The sequence below is a fragment of the Leptidea sinapis genome, chromosome Z (genome assembly GCF_905404315.1).
Source record: "Leptidea sinapis chromosome Z, ilLepSina1.1, whole genome shotgun sequence".
In the NCBI taxonomy this organism is placed as follows: domain Eukaryota; kingdom Metazoa; phylum Arthropoda; class Insecta; order Lepidoptera; family Pieridae; genus Leptidea; species Leptidea sinapis.
In genome coordinates, this window is record NC_066312.1 from 23,912,521 (window position 1) to 23,932,777 (window position 20,257).

Here is a 20,257-nt window from a genome sequence, read left to right on the forward strand (position 1 = left end):
AAGACAGAATAAAATTTCCTGCTGAGATATTTCACGGTGAATGTGAAAGGATTAAAATGCTTCATGTCGCGAGAGGCATCTAACAGAAGTGGCTCATAATCTAAACTGACGTAATTCGTTGTTTAATTATGAAAATTCCAGGATTCTCATTCGTTGATGTTACATTTCATAGACAAACATCATTGTTCTTCAGTGACAATAGTCTTAAGATCAATAGCAGCCATTATAAAATTCCGTAATTTTTCTACAGTTATAATACGCAATATGTGTCAATTTAAAAAGAAATGCCGTAGGAAGGTAGTGTTTAAGTAGAAAAAATATATTTGTGCTATTGACAATTCTTTGAAGGTTTGTTACTAACAATGAAACAAATCAAACAATTTCGATATTTATTACAAATATTAAACATAACAACAAAGTCATTATCATAATATATTGATTTAGATGAGTGTGTGTATTGTTCTTTATTTAATGTACAGTTATAAAGACAGTGACATGAATATCATAGTAATTAGATCACCAGAGAACAGTGACCGTACAGGATCAGTATCTTTCTACAATAAATTCTAAATTACCTCTTATAAAACTTAAGCTTAGTAGAATTAGTACATATAGCGAATCGATTTATTTAGTTTTAAACCTTATCACTTATTACCTACGTCCGTAATTTGATACTGCTAATTTGATGAACGCTTCATATCTAGTACTTTATTTCTATCAAAATTATATTAAAATATTCTATTTTATTTATCTTTACTGGAATCTTGTGTATTTTTCAGAATGGATAGTGCAAATATCAAGAAAATAAACTTCAAAATATAATAACAATAGCAAGCCAAATATGATGGTAATTGAAACAGTAGTTAACGGTGTGATTGTGGGGAATCAACCCCAAACTTTGACGCTCTGGTCCCAGGAGCAGCTGGTGAGGGCGATACCGCTGGGCGCCACTGACACCGAAGTAACGCGGTTCTCATGTCCACTCAGCTGACCTACGATCACACAAAGAAAGATGCATATTAATAGACCGACAATCGACAGAAATACAGACTCTATTCAGCAGCGTTACACCTTATCCCTACACAAAGAACAGTGGCGAACAAAAATTAGCAAAAGGGCTCAATCATAAACTTACCAGCATATAGAATAATAGAAAAGTACTGCGAATGAATTGTTACTATAACCGATATTGATTGACGAGTCGTACAAAGTCAGCCACGGCTTTAGCTCCTTATATAAAGCCAATAGCTAACCCACACATTGACAAATGGTCTCGTATTATCGAGCTATATTAAAAGCTTATATTAGCTGCTCTTTTACTCGCCTCGGAAAACACACTCTTTCTCTTTCGTTTGTCAGTTTTCTTTCACCGTCGATCGTTCGTAATTATGCTTTTGGCAGCAGACTGACATTAACAGGGGTGCATTAGTATAGTACATGGTTTCTCAACCTTATTTTGCTCACCGCCCACTTTGAGAATATGTTTTTTTTTCTAGAGTATTTTCGTGTATTTTTTTGCCTTTTTAGAATATATTTTTTAATCTCCCCACGCTTCTCTGCGCCATTTCAATGCCCCCTAATTTTCTCTGGGTCTTCTACTGCCCCCCCCCGAAAGTCTCAAACGCCCACAGGGGGGCGTTACCGCCCACATTGAGAACCTATGGTGTAGTATAAGGGTTACCAACTTATAAAATGTTCTTACTTGTAGCGAATATAATGTTAACGTTGAATAATCAAGAAAGGCACACACTAGAGTTAACGCAAAAATAGATGTTTCTCATCAAAATAGATACCATATAAGAGTAAGAGTGAGGTGGGAGTGAGTGACTTACACAAAACTAAATTAACATTCCATAGTATATCCGACTTTCTACCTTATTGTAATTAGTGCTGTATGCAGGTCCTGATATACCTGTGTGCTGCACCTTTAGTGTGTCCCAGGAGTGGATGGTGTTGTCATCAGATCCAGCCAGCAAATATCGGCCGCTCACTGATAATCCTTAACATACATAGGCATACATATATAAAAGGTTATAATATGGCCACTCCAATAAACGTAGTTACGTAAGTTCCGGATAGGTGGCGCTGCTATAGTATATACTGTCAAGACCTCAATGCACGAAGCCTTCCTCAGACATTAACGGCCGTTCCCAATATACGATATACAGATAGAGATAAATTACTACCTTCTACTGTCAATAATCTGAAGCTGTCCCAATATATATATTAAATCATTCTTATCGCCTTATATTGGGACGCGTAAATTGCAATTTCCATACAAACTTTATATCACTGGTATGCTATAAGTCGTCCCATTGACAGACAGCGTGCACGGATAAGCTGAGTTACCGTTGATAAGTTTAATGGGACAGAAAAGTCAACGATAGTTACGATTTTTATCTCAAGTAAGAGATAGACTGAATATTGGGAACGGCCGTAAGTCGATCATACACTATACAGCCACTTTGTTGTCAGGTGCAGTATTCCCGAAATGACCCTTAGAGACATTAAAGGTTAAAACATACTCTCACTTCCAAAACCGTCGACGCATCTATTCACCTCTAGTATACTGCAGATGTCCATGAATCCGGATTTTAAACAGATAAAATTGCATCACATTAAATATTTATTTCATGAATTCATGACATTGACTAAAAGTTAACATTCTTCAATGAAAACGATATAATTATTCTTGTATATGTTTCTGTCATTCAACGCTTTAGTGTGTCAATTTACCAAATTATTTATTGTATCAACTGGTCTGTGTATTCCCATAACGTTGCCGTACGTGTTTATGTGTACGTGTATGTGTATGTGTCTGTTAGTGTACCACAGCTAGTGAAGCCTCCATTCCCCGGCGGCGTGTAGTGCCCGATCTGCTGGTCACTCCGGATGTCGAACAAGCGAGCTGTCTTATCCTCAGACGCGGTTGCGAACGCGTTGCCGCTCGGGTGGTACTGTGAACATGTACATGCGAATATAATATGCTGGGTCTTTCTGTCATCATCAGCCGGGAGATTTCATCTGCTGGACAAACACCTCCCCCAAAGATCTCCAGGACGATCGGTCCTGCGCTGCCCTCATCCAACGTATTCCGGCGATCTTGACCTGATCGTCGGTCAATCTTGTGGGGGGCTTACGTGGGGGGTCGCCATTCGAGGACTTTTCTGCCCCAGCGGCCATCTGTCCCTCGAACTATGTGCCCTGCCTACTGCTACTTCAGTTTACTCAATTTGATTCGATAATTAAAAAATCTTCGAATGACTTGTGGCTGGGGTGTGAAAGGTGCTTGGTGTGACTGGTCGTTCCTGTCATAGCGAACTTTGCTTTTATTGGTATTAAAAGGCGTGATATAAGTATATACATACAGACCGACATTCTATAAAATACTTTTTTGGCTTCCGCATTGTTTGTATAAGCGAGTTTTCTATCAAAAAAATTAATGTACAGTTTTTAATTTTTACGATTTTATTATATGTATAGAATAGTCGTTCAGGATAATTTGGATAGTTGAATAAAAAATATTTATCTTATTAGATTATCCAAACACCAATCAATATGAAGTTTGCCGCTATAGCTTTAATTGATTTTAAGGGTGATTTTATCGCTCATCTCTTATCAAGTTATCACTTGCGATATATAATTGAACCATTGCCATTATATCTGACCTAATCACCTGTAGCTATCACTCTGCCTCAGGTGTTTGATTTAAAATGAATGACGCTTTGCTGTGCTATTTTTGTAATGTCTTGTTTTCCCCAGGGACCCGTCACTTATGGGATTTATAAATTTTATAATACACATTGTTTGATCGGCAATATAAGGTTTCAACATAACAAATTATTAGAAATTAGGTGCATGAGTTGTTGAGTATGAACTATATCAGTTTCTATAGTTTTTTAACTATCCCACTGAAACTCTTTAATTTCCCGGCATGAATAGTCCAAAATGTTATGCATTATAAGGTATCAACATGCCAGATTTTATTTAAAAGATTTCCATAAGTTATTGTGCATTAAGCTATACCTATTAGTTACTTTAGTTTTTTAATTATTATATGGGTACTCGTTAATTTTTCGGGATGAAAAGTATCTAAGATGTGTAACGTTATAACTTTACATGTTTTAATAATCGCGGAGTTAGACTGCCGAACTGACCACCTCACGAAACTGGTTCCCCGCGGGGAGAGGAGCGCGGCGCACGGGGTTTTCTTCGATTGAAGACCGACGCTTGTGGTCCGGCGAGAGACTAAGGCATCGTCTTTCGAGGCACACGAAACATCGACTCACACGCCCGCGAATAGACTCTTAACTGTTCCTCCTCTTGCTGTACGAGGGTATTGTGAGTTTGTTTAAACCCCGTGTATCGGGATCCGAGGTTGCATCTACAACCTGTTCTTGCTGCATCTATTGCAGACCTGTCTTACTTCCTGTACGGAGTATTCGTGGCTGTACATCCAACCTGCACCTACACGACTGCAAGGTCGATGCGTATCTCCGTCTGCTTCATCTGGGGCCTGCAGCCATCGGCCACAAGCCAGGGCAGTACTCGCCCACTACAAAGATTGGGTGGCAAATTATTTGACGGGCCCTTTTATCCACTGCCTTGAACTTAACCACTGAAGAATAAATTCCTTGTGCTGACCTGTGGGTTTTATTTTCTCTTCTCACTATTTCGAAAACCACAACTTCACAGATGTTGATCGGCAATATAAGGTATCAACACACTAAATTGTATAAAATCAGCTGCATAAGTTATTGTGTACTAAGCTATATATATTATATACTATACGTCTTAAATATCCCACGGAAACTCTTTACTTTTCCGGGATGAAAAGATTCTAAGATGTTGACCGACTATGTAGAATCATTAAAGCAAAAATTAAAGAAATAACATCTTGACTGTTGCCTCTCAATATATTCTTTATAATGTTATATTATATTTACACAGGCACATGAGTGGATTTGCTAGAAACTGTTATTACTTATAACCATAATGTTAATATCAGGAATAAACAATTTAAACATAAACTTATAATGCCTACTGCTCGCCTAAGTCGAGTTAGTAAGTCTTTTGTGGGGCGTTGAATATGCTTTTACAACAAGAGCCCAGAAAATGTTGAAAACAAATGTGTTACGAAATTTTAAAGTATTGTTAAAACCGTTTGTGTGGTAAAACATATATGACAACCTAAAGAATACTACTGATTGGGAATAGAGCAACCCCCCACAGGCTTTTAATTAATTAATTTTATTGTACGATTTTACAATGTAACTTATAACCCTAAATCATAAAAAAAAGAAGCTGGCCCTGCTGAATTTGTTGTGTCCGTTTTTCTCTTTGACCTTACGTAAGTCATTTTATAGTTAATAATGTGTATACAGTATAGTGTTTACTTTTCAGCTTATAATAGGATTATTCATTAGACCATTGATTAGATAGATTTAAATATTTTATTGATTAAAAATGGTGTTCATGCATTTAGCATGTACCATTGTCCAAAATATATGCAAGATAACGGACTGTCTTTTTTCCAACAGTAATTATTGACTTTGATAGATACTGACCAGACAAAAGTGTAAGAAATTTTAATAGCGTGCGTTAATTCACATATGAGGTTGTACTAGCGCCATCTATGGATATTATGCGAAACGATAACTTAAGGTAACAGAGCCAACAATAAGGAAGATAATTACGTCACCGAAATCCACCTTCGCATAACACGCTTCAAATTAGGATACCATGGGTTAGGATAAAATATAAATTTATATATAAAAATACAACAGTAATGGTAAGAAAACAAGAAAACTTTGGTAGATTGCTCACTCACTGATTGTAATGTATAGCCACGCATATTCCAATTTTGATATCTTTGGAAGTGTAATTTCATTGCACACATGCGGGTACATTTTTTACGGATGTAACGCAATAAAGTGATACGAAAATGTGGGTCGTTTTTGTCCAAGAACAGGAGGAAAGTGATTGACTCTCTCTCAGTCAGATGAGAAAGGGCGAACGTAGCATGAAGCACATAGCGCCGCTCGTAAGTATAAAATCTTCCCTACTAGTGTTATATCATGTAGGCATAGCACTCGGCTAATTAAAAAGAATTTAACTAATAATTTATATTATGACAAAAAATATTACGTTTAGAGAACAGATTAGTATAAATATAAACGACATTTAAAAATTAGTTTTCCAAATTGTGTTCCTGACATATTGTGTACTATGTACGCACGCAATTTTTATTTTTTATTGGATACGGTACCTCGAAGGAGGTCCCATATAAATTTGAAATATAATCCTACCCAACAGAAACGAAAAAACTAGACCTTTAGGGTGGGAAAATAGGTGTGATTTATTGTTCACGCACAGATTTTAATGCTGAGTTGTGTATTACTGATTACATATAAAAACCTCACGTTAAGCTTTAGACCTGTCAGTCCTTGTTGTGTCCTCTATGTCTCTGCATTTCTGATAAAGCTCATTCATTATGAAGTTTGTGTAATACCTTATCTCGTTTAAAGTTACTTTCGCGTGTATAATCCATATAATTATACTAGCTGACCCGGCGACCTTCGTTCCGCCTAACTGTCGGTTCTTAATTTTTTTAGTTTATTTTATTATGCTACCTACTTAATTTCATTTTATTTTTACTTATTCCAAATTAAGTTTTAATTTTTTTAATTGTCAATAGCTGTATCCGCGACTTCGTCCGTGTGGATTTAACAAAAGAGATAATTAGTTTTTTGGTTTTTGCATTTTTATTTTAATTATCATTTATTTTCAGTTTTTTGTGTTAGCTTTATTAAAAAATTTCTTTATATATAATATTTGGTGTACGATTTTCTTGAGCTAAAACAACAACACTACTGGCATTCCTCGCACATGAACATGCCACGTATAATGCCCATGGGTAAAGCAACCTTTAGTTAAATCTATACCAGCTTTACTTAACGTTTGTCTTGGGACTTGTTGATAGTCATAGCAAAACTGACATTGATCGGGAATTTAAATCTTTTGAACTCAAAGGAAAATTTTATGGTATTATAGGAATCCGTGGTATAAATACTATTTCAACTTTTCCGCATCCGGATATACGACATACCGTTTCTTTGCAACGACACTACACGCAACCTAGTACCACTGCAAAGTTTCGGCGGGTTTAAATTACGCTATAGGATGATGGGCACGCCAATCTTAAGTTCTAGTTTGTGGTGGGTAGACCAGGCACAACTATACTATTTAAAAATTCTGTTGGGTAATTAACCACTTCATCCGGATTGCTAACTGTATTGATGGAAAGATATTTTTGTGATTCACCAGATAGCTTATCTAAAATGTGCTGATTAAGCGCACTAACCTGGTCGTTCGAAGGTGCTAAAATTGATCCGTCACACAATCTGTTCTTTGATATTGAGATCGTGAATATCATCATAAATACTATGTATTAAAGTTTCAGTATCCGCCACAACCTGACAAAGACTGGTAGGTAGATCTATATGATGTTTACTATTCACTGCTGAACACTTTCCCTCTCCAAAATAAAGAAGAATTTTACTAAATTCTGAATCAGCGGAATGTGCTCTCATGTTTTGTTTTAATTTAAGTTTTATACAATGTCTTCAATATTTGTTTAAAATTTCCAGCGAATTTGCCATAGTGCATTTGTACCATACTACAAATACACAATCTTGTAGTACTTTTGGTTTTGAGACTATTTTTCGGTATATTGTCATCTGAATTTTCCGTACTAACGGTCTAAATCTCGTGGAATTTTAAACATGTGCCGTTTCTCCCCCAGGAAGTAAGGCTGCCGCTTTGCCGGAAGATGCGACTGATAATATGACAATCTTCTTTTCTGCACATATTTTGGCGAGCAAAACATTAACTAAAAATATTTAGCCGGTACCACCCGGAGCGTCTAAAACATACACTCCACCAGCGTTAGTATTTATTTTATCAATGAGGAGTCGGTAAATTTGATTTTGTTCATCGTATAGTTGTGGTTCAGTGTGATTTATAGTATTTTGAAGTTCAACTGGGTCAAAATTTGTATGTTCAATATATTCTCTGTTTAAATTTTCATCAATTCCATCAGTCACTTGTGGAGATGGTAAACCATAATGGGGGTGAGAATTGCCGCCTACCGATAGAAGAACGTCTTGTAATGCAAACAAAGCTCTCTTTGTAAATATATGTAAATGACTATTTATATCTGCAACTGGGTAATGCCGTTGAAAGTCTTTTACATCCGTAAAATACTCCTTGAACTTGTCCCATAACCCACGGGGATTAGAGACATTGCAGAAAACTGACATAATTTCGAATAGTTCTCGTAATTTAGATGCGCTGTTGCTTAGACTGGCATCTGTTAAAGTGTCGCACCAGTGATTGCCGCCTTCTTGTAAGCCAAGAGCAAGGCATGCCGCTTGATATGTAGGATGTAAAATACCATTCACCCATTTGAGACTTTCGAAAGAAGCACAGATACTTCGTTTGATGTCCGTTCATTATGGCGACCTGGATGCTCTGCTGAAGGTCGTCGATCAGCATTTATAACTTTTTTATAGTCATTTCATTTAAATTTGGTGGGAAAAATGGAAGAGCAGATTTGAAATCATGAATCTAATTGCTATTTTCAATAAGTATACTTTGCAAGCTTTCAACTAACATAGGATTTTAATTGGAATAGGAAAACATTGTAACCTTGCGTCCTTCTGTCGTAGATAATCGCTATTTGTAAAAACGATAGTCTTGCAATATCTACTGGTAGAAGGGAACCAATGAAGTGGTATAACTGTCCCTGTATTTTTAATGTGGGCATATAATTCGCTTCGTGTATTTCATTCGCCCCAAAAGAAGTTATTTGAAAAGCCGAGTTAGTGTTTAATATAATTTAAGACATGCTGAGATTTATCCTGTTCGCCACAAAACTAAGACTTAAGCGGCTCTGGTGGCAGTTGAATAGAGTTCAACCGTACTTTTCCAGATGAACAACAAATGCCTTATGACTCATCTTTCCCCCTTAATGCTTTACAGTAGTTGCAACATACATTTATAGGGCCTATCTCAGACGCAGTACTTGGACAATTCAATATTCCTTTATTTTTCTAAAACTAAAAAAAAATATCTAAAATAAACGTAGCCTAAGTTGCTCCTTATTACATCAGCTACCTGCCAATAAAAGTACCGTCAAAATCGATCCAGCTAATTCAGAGTCTAGCCGGAACAAACAGACCGATGTATGTATATATATTCATATAAATGTAGTATATTACAAACAGACACTCCAATTTTATTTATATGAAGGTATAGATGATATATGGAAAGAGAGATTAACATAACATTTATATCTTGTTTCGAGTTGATAATATTATGAGGAACCTACTTGTTGAACTTTTTGACTTGATTTACAGCCGTTTTCAATAAGGTATCTCTAGTTACGGATTAATTTCTATCACCTTTTCCGGCCGTTCTCAATATTCAGTCTATCTCTTATTTGAGATAAAAATCGTAACTATCATTGTCTTTTCTGTCCCAATAAACTTATCGGCGGTAACTCACCTTATCCGTACACGCTGTCTGCCAATGGGACGACGTATAGCTTACCAGCAATAGAAGTTTATATGGAAATTGCAATTCACGCGTCCCAATATAAGGCGATAAGAATGACTTATAGGGTATATTGGGACAGCTTCATAATATTGACAGCTTATTACTGACAGTAGAAGGTAGTAATTTATCTCTAGATTGTATATTGGGAACGGCCCTAAATAACAAGATCTTATTTATCCATAGTTATGTCCATTATAGTTATATGTATTATTAATTATAGTCCGATGCTATCTGTCGGTAGGTTATTTAAATGTAAGTAAGGCTAAAAGGATATATTTGTCTACCTCTAGTAAGTTAAACAGAGGATAGACAGGTTATTGAAAACGGCCGTTAATCGCGGTGCGATTTGTGACGACTCCTATAGCCCAGTGGTTAGTGACCCTGCCTACTGGGCTAGAGGTCCCGGGTGCGAATTCCGGTAGGTGCAATCAGTTTTATGATGAATGAATGTTTGTTTCCGTCATGGATGTTCTGTATTTATGGCTGATGATTTGTATTTATGTATATTTAAATAAGTATATTGTATTAAATATATCGTTCTCTACAGGCTATGCCTAGTTTGAGGCAAGATAATTTGTGTTAAGAGTGTGTCAATATTATATTATTATTATTATTTACACAAAACTTTCTTATAACAGAAGCAAATTGGTATTTTCACATCCTTTAAAAAACAAGAATTCCTAAAAGATTTACGAATTCTTTTGTTCTTTAAGAGGGTTATAAATTTTGTATTCATAGAGCTTTTTAAGTTAAATAAGAAGCTTCAGATTACGTGCGTAGCCTGGGGAAGAAGATATTCTATGTTCAGAGATAACATTCAAATATTTGTATTCAAAATAAGATTTAAAATCACTTATTGAACGTCAAAAACTACCACCCATTCGAAAAAGTCTGCCTCAGACCTGAGAAGAATGGCCGCAAGAAACTCAGCCGGTTTTTTTTATTTACGTTACAATTTATGTAATATCGTACAATAAGATGGATTATTCTTTAGCCTGAGGGCGTTTGCTCCATTCCCAGTCTATGCTATCATTAGGGTAGTCATTTATACTATAGTAACCTTTACCACACATATGTTTTTAACAATTATTTTAAATTTCGTAACACATTTGTTTAGTAACTTTTCTGGATCAAGTGTTAAAAGTTTATACACCACCCAACAAGACTAAACTTACTCGAATTAACCGAGTAGTAGGCAATAAGCATTAACTGTCTTATTTATTCCACGTTTAAAATTACTTCTCCCTGTCATGTATTTCTATAGTGACAAATAGTCCATTGAAATGTTACATGTGCCTTGCATTTTTTAGAGGACGCTATTTTATTTTTGGGACATGTGTGGGGGTCAATAGAAGCTTAACCCCAAGTTAGTGGGGTTGCAGCCCTTGTGCCCCGGCCGCCATCTTGGAAAAAGGGGTGCAAACACCGTTTTCGCGATATCTCGCAAAACTATGCGTCCTACAAAAAAATCGCAATGACATAATTTGTAGAAAATCGCTTTACCTACAAATATGTTCGTATGACTTTTTGCTCTAAATTTAAAATTAAAGAAGTTATAAGCAAAAAGGTTAGAAAAATTCTATAATTAATTTCGTTATTTATCTATAACTTTTTTTTATTGGGTCGGTCGGTAAATTGTAACATTTCAATGAACTAAAAGGTAAAATAAAGATAAAACGTTTTAAATAACTTTACTTCGCGTTTAATAATAACACGGAACAAGTTTATGTTTGTGGGGGGCCTACCAACACTGCGTCTTCCGGTACGTGGTCGCCATTCGAGGACTTTACTGCCCCAACGGCCCCTTGCCACTTCAGTTTCACAATCATTTGGGCTATGTTGGTACCTTTGGTTTTCTTACGGATGTCCTCATTTCTGATTCGATCTCGCAGGGAAACTCCGAGCCCTCTCCATTGCCCTCTGAGAGACCATGAGCTTTCTCATAAGGCTTAATCATAATCAGATACTATTATCACGAATATATTGAGATAGAACAGTTAAAATGTTTATCGATTGCTGAACTCACGCAGACGCTATTGACGTCAGCCTCGTGACCGAAGAAGGTCTGCTTCTCCTTCTCAGCGCGAACGTCCCACAGCTTGCAGGTGCGGTCCACGCTGCCCGTTACGAAGGTCTTCATGTCTGCCGTCATCGACGAAAACCACTCATTTTTTATGGAAAAGGAGGAAAAACGAACACACGGGCTATCTGGTGTATAGTGATCACCGCCGCCTACATTCTCTTGCAACATCAGAGGAATCAAAGGAGCGTTGCCGGCCTTTACCCATGTCGTATCGTCCCGATGGTAGAAGGAAGCTCATTCCACAGCTTTGTAGTACGTGGATCGCCACACATCCAGATGGTGGGGATGATATTCTAATTTGTGGCGTGTCGTGCGAAGGTGGAACTCGACGGCAGGAACTCATTCTGAATGACTTACAAAAAAATTGTATGGAGACTAAATAAGAGATTGTAAATATGCAGTACATTATTTTGGTTTTGAAGATTAGCAGAATTACTTAAATACATTTTAAAATTTCAATTTCAAATTCTATGTAACATTATACTATATAAAACGGCTCATTGAATTTGGGATTTTTGGCTATGTCTCACCACCACGGTGGCGCAACCAGTCGCCGCTACCAACAAAATGTATACAGCTAAATAGGGAGCTACTCACCTGGTGTCCGTTTGGTTGTGCAGCCAATTTTTTGTCGCGACCAGCTCGGACGCGTCATGACTCTGGCGTCTGGTTGTGCCACCGTGGTGTCCCGGTGAAATATATGTAACCCTAACCAAATAATGTAGGCGGTCCACCGGCAAGGGTGTTATTAGTATTATTGTTAGTACCTAAAACATTACTGTTTCTTTCTAATTTAGATTTCTATCGTCGGTACGGTACGGTACCTGGTGCTAGCGATATGGTGACGACATCTCCGGCGTGTGCGTTGAAGTCCACCTCGCGCTTGCCAGCTTCCAGGTCCCAGACGCAGCTGTAGTATGACACACGGAATATTTATAACATGTGGAGGTTGGTACTTTATTTAGGTAAACGGTGATCAGCAAAAATAGCACAGTCGTGATAAACTACTTTATTACATTCCTGCATGCCAAAATTTATATGCTCCAGTGCTCCTTTGCATAAAATGCCGGCTAGATTACTTAGAGGTACCACAACGGCGGCCTATCTCTGCCGTAAAGCATAAAAGTGTAAGCATAACTGTGTTTCGGTCTGAAGCAAGTGAAATTACTGGCCAAATGAGACTTAACATCTTAAGTCTCAAGGTGACGAGCGCAATTGTAGTGCCGCTCAGAATTTTTGGGTTTTTCAAGAATCCTGAGCAGCACTGCATTGTAATGGGCAGAGCGTATCAATTACCATCACCTGAACTTCCTGCTCGTCTCGTCCCTTTTTATCATTTAAAAAAATGCTAAAATATATAGCAGAGCCAGCCAACGTAGGTACCGGTACCTATCTACAATACCTAAATTATTGTTAGTGCTAAGTAGAATAATTTATTACCACGGTCTCTAGCGTTAAGAAGTCGAAGTGCCATTGAGGTTCCCATTACTATGGGGAGTTTTGATTATAATAATTAACGTGGTTAATAATAGCTACTTATGGCAGAACTGATCACATGATAATATGTAAATTATCTATTTACACGCCTAGGTTATTGCCGGTATCAATCAATATCTTGAGTAAAACAGTTTTTGACAATTGTTTATTAGAGTGATAGTAATCAATGTTTAAAAACTATACCTAATTAATAATAATACTTCTTAACGCGAGCGAAACCGCGGGCAAAAGTTAGTATTCCTATAATACTATTCCACCTTATGTGCTATTTGCCCAACCCCGATAATATCTAATATATAAAATTCTCGTCTTATGGTGTTAAACATTGAACTCCTCCGAAACGGCTTGACCGATTCTCATTAAATTTTGAGTGCATATTGGGTAGGTCTGAGAATCGGACAACATCCCCCTAAATGTTAAGGGTGGTCCACACGATTTTTTTTTAATTTTTTTTAAGTTTGTTTAATCAAATGAGTCAGCATTAAGATAACTCTTCTATTTATTTATATCATCTTTGACACACATATTTTATAACCGATCCAGCCATAGTATTAGATACACTAGTGAGCTGGATCGTTTACAAAATACTAGTAGTTGCCCGTTGCATGCGCAACTAAAGGATTTTATCGCAATCAAATGTTTAATATGAGAATAATCATGACATAAAGAGAGGCATCTGCTAATTCAATTATGATAGAGTTGTCATGCACCATGAAACATGCAGGGAAAGCCTGTCAGCCATTAAGGTGGCTTAGCGACATCCCATTCTGCACGAACGCACGCCAAGAAAGGGATGATATTAGAAGGATTTTTTCTATGAAGTATTAGAAGCCATTGTACTCGTATAGTTATACTAGCTGACCCAGCAAACGTCGTATTGCCATCCATATAACATATTGAAAAAAATCAATTATAAAAAATTTGATGCAACCGATTCTCTGTGACCTACCAAATATATCGTACTACAATTATTGTATTCGATTGCCATCTTGCAACCCTATATCGGTTTGGTGGATGGAACAGAATAATATAAAAATAGTGATACAAAAATAGTTGTAGATTGTAGAAGGGCGAAAATTTAAATTTGTACGTTTATTATTTTTGTATATTTGAATATTTTATTTTATAATAATAAATAATTAATATTTAATTTTTTATTTATAATTTTTAGATTTGAATATATTTTTCAATGTTAAATCATAATAAAATAAAAATGAAAAAAGTTGTTTAAAAATTATACAAAAATAAGTAATAAAGTAGTTAATCTACCAACAATAGTTAGATAAAATTAAGATTCTTTTGTCCCTCCTGAGAAAGTTAGAAAGATATAAGAATTCTAAATAATTGTTCATTTGAAACTATGCTTTCAATTTAATTTCTGAACGACGGGGGACCCATCAAAGGAAAAACCTTATTCACCTTTTAAACCTTCTCTGGACTTCCACAAATAATCCAAGACCAAAATTAGCCAAATCGGTCCAGCCTTTCTCGAGTTTTAGCGGGACTAACGAATAGCAATTCATTTTTATATATAAGAAGAAGAAGATATGTAACGTCTACGGTGAAAGATTAAGGGAATATGTTGTGCCTTAACTTTATAACAATATAGTTAAGAGAGGATGAAAAACACTGTTAGGGAGTAAAAAATTAAAAGAGCACTTGCTTAACGTCTCTACGTAAGACTTAATATTTAATGTAGTATACTTAAGTAATGAGTATACAGATAAGAATTTTACTGTGTTTTTTGGATAATTATGAATTAATAGCTAAGTAATATATTCAACAAACTGCTGCAACTGTTTGGTATGATGTAAAAATTAAGTACCAACTGTGCATACTTTTATAATTAAATAAATTATTGAAAAAAAAAAATTAACTCATAACAGACTAGCTGACCCGATAGACGTTGTCCTGTTCATAATAAAAAAAAACTTTTGCGGGTGGAATTTTGTAAGATCCGTTCTTAGCTGACCTCTTCTCGGCGAAAATAATATTCCTACCAAATTTCAATTCTTTAGCTCTAATGGTTCCAGAGATATCGTGATGAGTGACTATATAGACGTGGAAATCTGTTATAATAATAATAATATTGACACAATTTTTACACAAATTATCTTGCCCAAAGTTAAGCATATAAAGCCTGTGTTATGGGTTACAACACAATGATATATTTAATGCAATATACTTACTTAAACATACATGAATTTATATAAACATACACATAAACATACATAAATACATTTAAACATCCATGACTCGGAAACAAACATCCATATTCATCATATTAATGCTTGCACCTACCGGGATTCGAACCCGGGACCTCTAGCTCCGTATATATATATATATATATATATATATATATATATATATATATATATATATATATATAGACTAACTGACCCGACAGGCGTTGTCCTGTTCATAATAAAAAAACTTTTGCGGGTGGAATTTTGTAAAATCCGTTCTTAGCTGACCTCTACTCGATGAAAAGAATATTCCTACCAAATTTCAATTCTTTAGCTCTAATGGTTCCAGAGATATCGTGATGAGTGACTATATGCGTGGAAATCTCTTATATATATATAGATTACTAGGATTAGATGCATCAGAGATACAGAGTCCACAGTACGGACATTTTCATGTCGCCGGAGCCGGTGAGGATGTGCGAGTCGTCTAGGAAGCGGCAGCTGCTGAGGAAGCCCTCGTAGCCAGCTAACTCACGCACCATCTTGGCGGCGCCGGTCGCGTCGCGGTTGTTCACGTCATACACCGTGCACATGTTGTCCATGCCACCACATGCTGCCATGCACAGACAAATTATTAAGACCTTTTCTAGACGGATGTAATCCCATCAGGTGTGACTTTACTTGATGCAATCCATGTAGACTGGAGATGTCACTCAAATATTGATATGATCTTTATCGTCCTTGGATTGTGTACGCGTGATTCCATCCGCGGTTTGAGAGTTTTGATTTACCAGTGGGAGGCTCCTTTGCACAGGATGCCGGCTAGATTATGGGTACCACAACGGCGCCTATTTCTGCCATGAAGCAGTAACGTGTAAACTGTGTTTCGGTCTGAAGGGCGCCGTAGCTAGTGAATTTACTGGGCAAATGAGACTTAATATCTTACGTCTCAGAATTTTTAGGTTTTTCAAGAATCTTGGGCGGCACTGCAATGTAATGGGCAGGGCGTATCAATTACCATCAGCTGAACGTTCTGCGCGTCTCGTATCTTTTTTTTCATAAAAAAAGATTACATCCGTTTAACCGGCGGTTTTTCTAACAAAGTCAGTTGCACTCTTTGGTTGCGCTGTAACAGGCATCCATGTGACCGAAACACAATCCAAGGAAACCAAGCTAACTCCGTTCCCAATATACTATCTACACATAGAGATAAATTACCACCTTCTACTGTCAGTAATTAGCTGTCAATAATCTGAAGCTGTCCCAATATACCCGATACGTCATTCTTATCGCCTTATATTGGGACGCGTGAATTTAAATTTTCATACAAACTTCTATCGCTGGTAAGCTATACGTCGTCCCATTGACAGACAGCGTGTACGGATAAGGTGAGTTACCGTCGATAAGTTTATTTTGACAGAAAAGTCAACTATGGTTACGAATTTTATCTCAAGTAGGCGACAACCGCAGATAGACTGAATATTGGGAACGGTCGTTACACACAATCAACTAATATTGGTTAAATATTTGCAAACACAAACAAAATATACACAATTTCACATCCAGGATTGTTAAATGTACAGATATAGTTGTGATACAAGAAGTCTTACCCACGAAGTTTCCCGAGGGTGCGAAGGCGACGCTCATCACCCAAGCGGAGCGCAGCGCAATCACCTGAACCTTATTGCCGCTCCACGTATCCCAGATGATGAGTTTACCGTCCAGGGAGCCCGTCACGCAGTGTCTGCAATCGTCGTGAGACCACGACACACCAGCACGCATCATCACTAACTCATAAGGGGTAAGATCTACAGCGGTCCAAGGTCCAAGTATCATGTTATGATTAGATAGTTAACTCTAGATATCTTTCTTTTATTACTAAAAGTAACAGCTGATGGTAATTAATACACCCTGCCCATTAAAATGCAGTACCGCTCGGGATTCTTGAAAAACCCAATAATTCTGAACGGCACTTCAATTGTGGTCGTCACGGTGAGACATAAAATGTTAAATCTCATTTACCCAGTAATTTCACTAGCTACGGCTCTCTTCAGACCGAAACATAGTAGTGCTTACACATTACTGCCTCACGGCAGATAGTGCCGTTATGGTACTCATAATCTAGCCGGCATCCAGTGCAAAGCCACTGGTAACTGGAGATTCTTGATGGCTAAGAAAATATTTATAGAAATATCCGTCTAGTTGGAAGGAACATTGTAAAGATTTTGAAAAGGCAAAGACGAAATTTTTGAGTATCCTTCTCCATTGTACGCGATCTGGTTTCAAGCGACATCATTTTCTATCGGTAATAGAGCGACAGATGCGAGGTACAAGTACGAAATCTCCCTTTTTCACGACTTTTCTCCCACCTATTATTTAAACGAAGTGTTAAAAATGAATATAAAGATAAATCTTAAAAACGGAAAAAGTATAACGGCTTTTACATAATGTGATTGATTATTTTACGTTCCTGTAATCGCTTCACTTTGTCATATGGTATTTTATAAATATTATTGGATTGCTTTTAAGAAGCCCTTTCCATCTTTATACGAACTCTATAATTTGATTTGGGATATAGGTGGAAAAAGTATTATAGTATATATTGTATTTATTATTACAACACAAAACTAGATCGATGTATCCTACCGTTGTACCTTCTTCAAGGTAAACTAACTCTAAATGTAAATTAAATAATTGACCTGGGGGTCCTCAATCATGAATGAATATGCAGTGTCAGTACCTAGAGTCGCCGCTGTAATGCACGGAGTTAACCTTATTGATATGGCCTTTGAGGGACTTCTTCACCACCAGCCGAATCTTGGGAATGTCCCCCATGTCCCCGCATTTTTCTGCCAACTTCGCATCTGCAGCCTTCTCTTGCTCTGCCTGGAATAGAAGCCAACATGTAAATACTGTAAGATGTAAATACGGTGATCGTAGACGGGTGAAAATTTGTAGTGGTATGTATTTTTAATGTTGAATCATTATAAAATAAAAATAAAAAAAACATTTGGGGGTGGCTTTGGTTTTCAACACTGTGACACGAGATTTGTATATATAAGATTAATTTTAGTTTGTACATTATTAATTGCATTATTACAAGAGTCAATTATTCTCCCATATTCAAATTTCTTAATCTTCTTTTTGCAGCATTTTAAAAAACACGATATCTATAATTCAGATTAGCTTGGTTAGCTCGGATTAATTACTCGTCTGACACTTAATTCAATTTGAAACTGATTAGTCAGTCTTTTTGTAACATAACATAATTTTTCATCTGAATTCTGAAATTGACAATGGTTTCAAAGGGCTTAGTTTAGTTTATTTCGATTTTGTTTCAAAGCCTTCTTTTTATTATGTATATAGCATTATGCCAGCGGTGATGACTTATCATCGAATGAATCACTTTACACATATTCCTATAAAGCTGAAACTCGATACAGTACATAAACTTACACCACTCAACGTACCTACAGATAAAGCTTTACATCCAAGTATTAAATTATAGTCTACAAAGAAACCTTCTCAATATATACTGATTAGTATCAATTATCCGGAACGACGAATTTTCAAATATGAAATCACATGTGTGATGATGGTTTGCCGTGTTTTCGGCTCGCTTTTATACTGAACGAATCAGCTTCGAGAACATTCTGGATTTCTCTTGTCGCTGTCCAATCACCAATAGTCTTCCATGGATTTTACTAGAAAATTCGAATTATCAGCCAATGGACGCTAAGGTTTGAATGAACAAGATAGCACTATACCGCCAATAACATCTGTTGGGCAAGGATAGGTTAAATAAAACAACATGATCGCAAAGCCAAAATATTATTTAAGTCAGATGAATATGATTCATACACAACGGTGCAGCAATCAGTTGAGGCACTTGTTAAATCCTCAAATCAAAGGAGTGTGGTGACATTATACATCACACAAATAAAATTTGAAAACAAAATTTTATGAACGATGTGGGACTCGAACCCACGACCTCTCGCCTTCCGTGCGAGTGCTCTGCCAACTGAGCTAACCGTTCGAGTGCCGTATCGTCATGAAATCTTGTATGCTTTGTTCAAATCTCAGGTTGTAGCTTCATCTACAGGATCTACTTTACAGTTGATAACCTGCTCAACCCCAATGTTTGCATATTAGGAAATTGACTTGAGATGTCGTATCGTTCATAATATTTTGTTTTCAAATATTATTAGTGTATTAATCCTAGAAGCGAGGGTTATCACTTTTTAAAGTAACATATTAATTAAACATCACCTTTGCCTTCGCTATGAGATCGTTGAGCTCCTTCTTGAGCGCCGCTGTCTCAGGGTCGTCTTTCGGCATGGCTGCGGCTGGTCTCTTCCCGTGAAAGTTTACCGCGGTTGTCGTAAGTGGCCGCAGTACAGGTGGTGTAATGCCGTTTGAACTAAATCCGCTTCTTCCCCGCTCCCCGCTAATGCTGTTAGTATAATGGGATTAGCTCGGCCGAAGCTCTACATATTGTGACCGAGTCCAATTTTATATATTCTCTGGTTAATTCTCAATCTACTTAGATGAATAAGCAGAAATTATAGTGTTCAATGCAATACTCGTTGGATTAACATCTTTTTTTTATTTTATTTTTTTATAAAACAGTACACACAGTTAAAACTACGAGTAAACATATTGTACTCGCCAAACTCTAGAGTTTGAGGGCGAGATAACGCTCTTTATTAAAACAATACTTTGTACAATGAACACTTGACATGAAATAAATATATACAGTGGTGAGCATATAATTAGAAATACTGTCTTAAACATCCGTTCAGGATATGGAAGTTTAGCATGCCTCCTGTAACACAGCGTCAGCGCTCAATTGAAGTCACAGAGAACGGAGATT

At 36.7% G+C, this 20,257-nt stretch overlaps 1 protein-coding gene across 2 annotated transcripts; it reads right to left on the reverse strand.

The window, feature by feature from the left end:
* Window positions 1-375: 375 nt before the first annotated feature.
* On the reverse strand, window positions 376-19,817 carry LOC126978706 (guanine nucleotide-binding protein subunit beta-2). 2 transcript variants are annotated; one of them, XM_050827729.1, is made up of 9 exons: window positions 19,654-19,817; window positions 18,125-18,270; window positions 16,995-17,128; window positions 15,832-15,997; window positions 12,526-12,611; window positions 11,645-11,760; window positions 2,831-2,957; window positions 1,913-1,999; window positions 376-992 (listed from the first exon to the last, which is right to left on the reverse strand). In XM_050827729.1, the coding sequence occupies exons 1-9, from the start codon at window positions 19,720-19,722 to the stop codon at window positions 886-888; spliced, it is 1,038 nt and encodes a 345-aa protein (XP_050683686.1). In that variant the 5' UTR covers window positions 19,723-19,817; the 3' UTR covers window positions 376-885. The 2 variants fall into 2 exon arrangements, with proteins under 2 accessions (XP_050683686.1, XP_050683687.1); XM_050827730.1 differs by lacking the exon at window positions 19,654-19,817 and adding an exon at window positions 18,855-18,964.
* Between the last annotated feature and the right edge of the window lie 440 nt (window positions 19,818-20,257).

What these genes read in the sequence shown, in the direction of transcription:
- LOC126978706 (XM_050827729.1), bottom strand. Translation starts at nt 19,722, where the DNA reads ATGCCGAAAGACGACCCTGAGACAGCGGCGCTCAAGAAGGAGCTCAAC. An exon ending in ATCTCATAGCGAAGGCAAAG is followed by an intron (nt 18,271 to 19,653) that starts GTGATGTTTAAT and finishes CTTCTATTCCAG; the next exon opens with GCAGAGCAAGAGAAGGCTGC. An exon ending in CTGACGTCAATAGCGTCTGC is followed by an intron (nt 2,958 to 11,644) that starts GTGAGTTCAGCA and finishes ACATGTTCACAG; the next exon opens with TACCACCCGAGCGGCAACGC.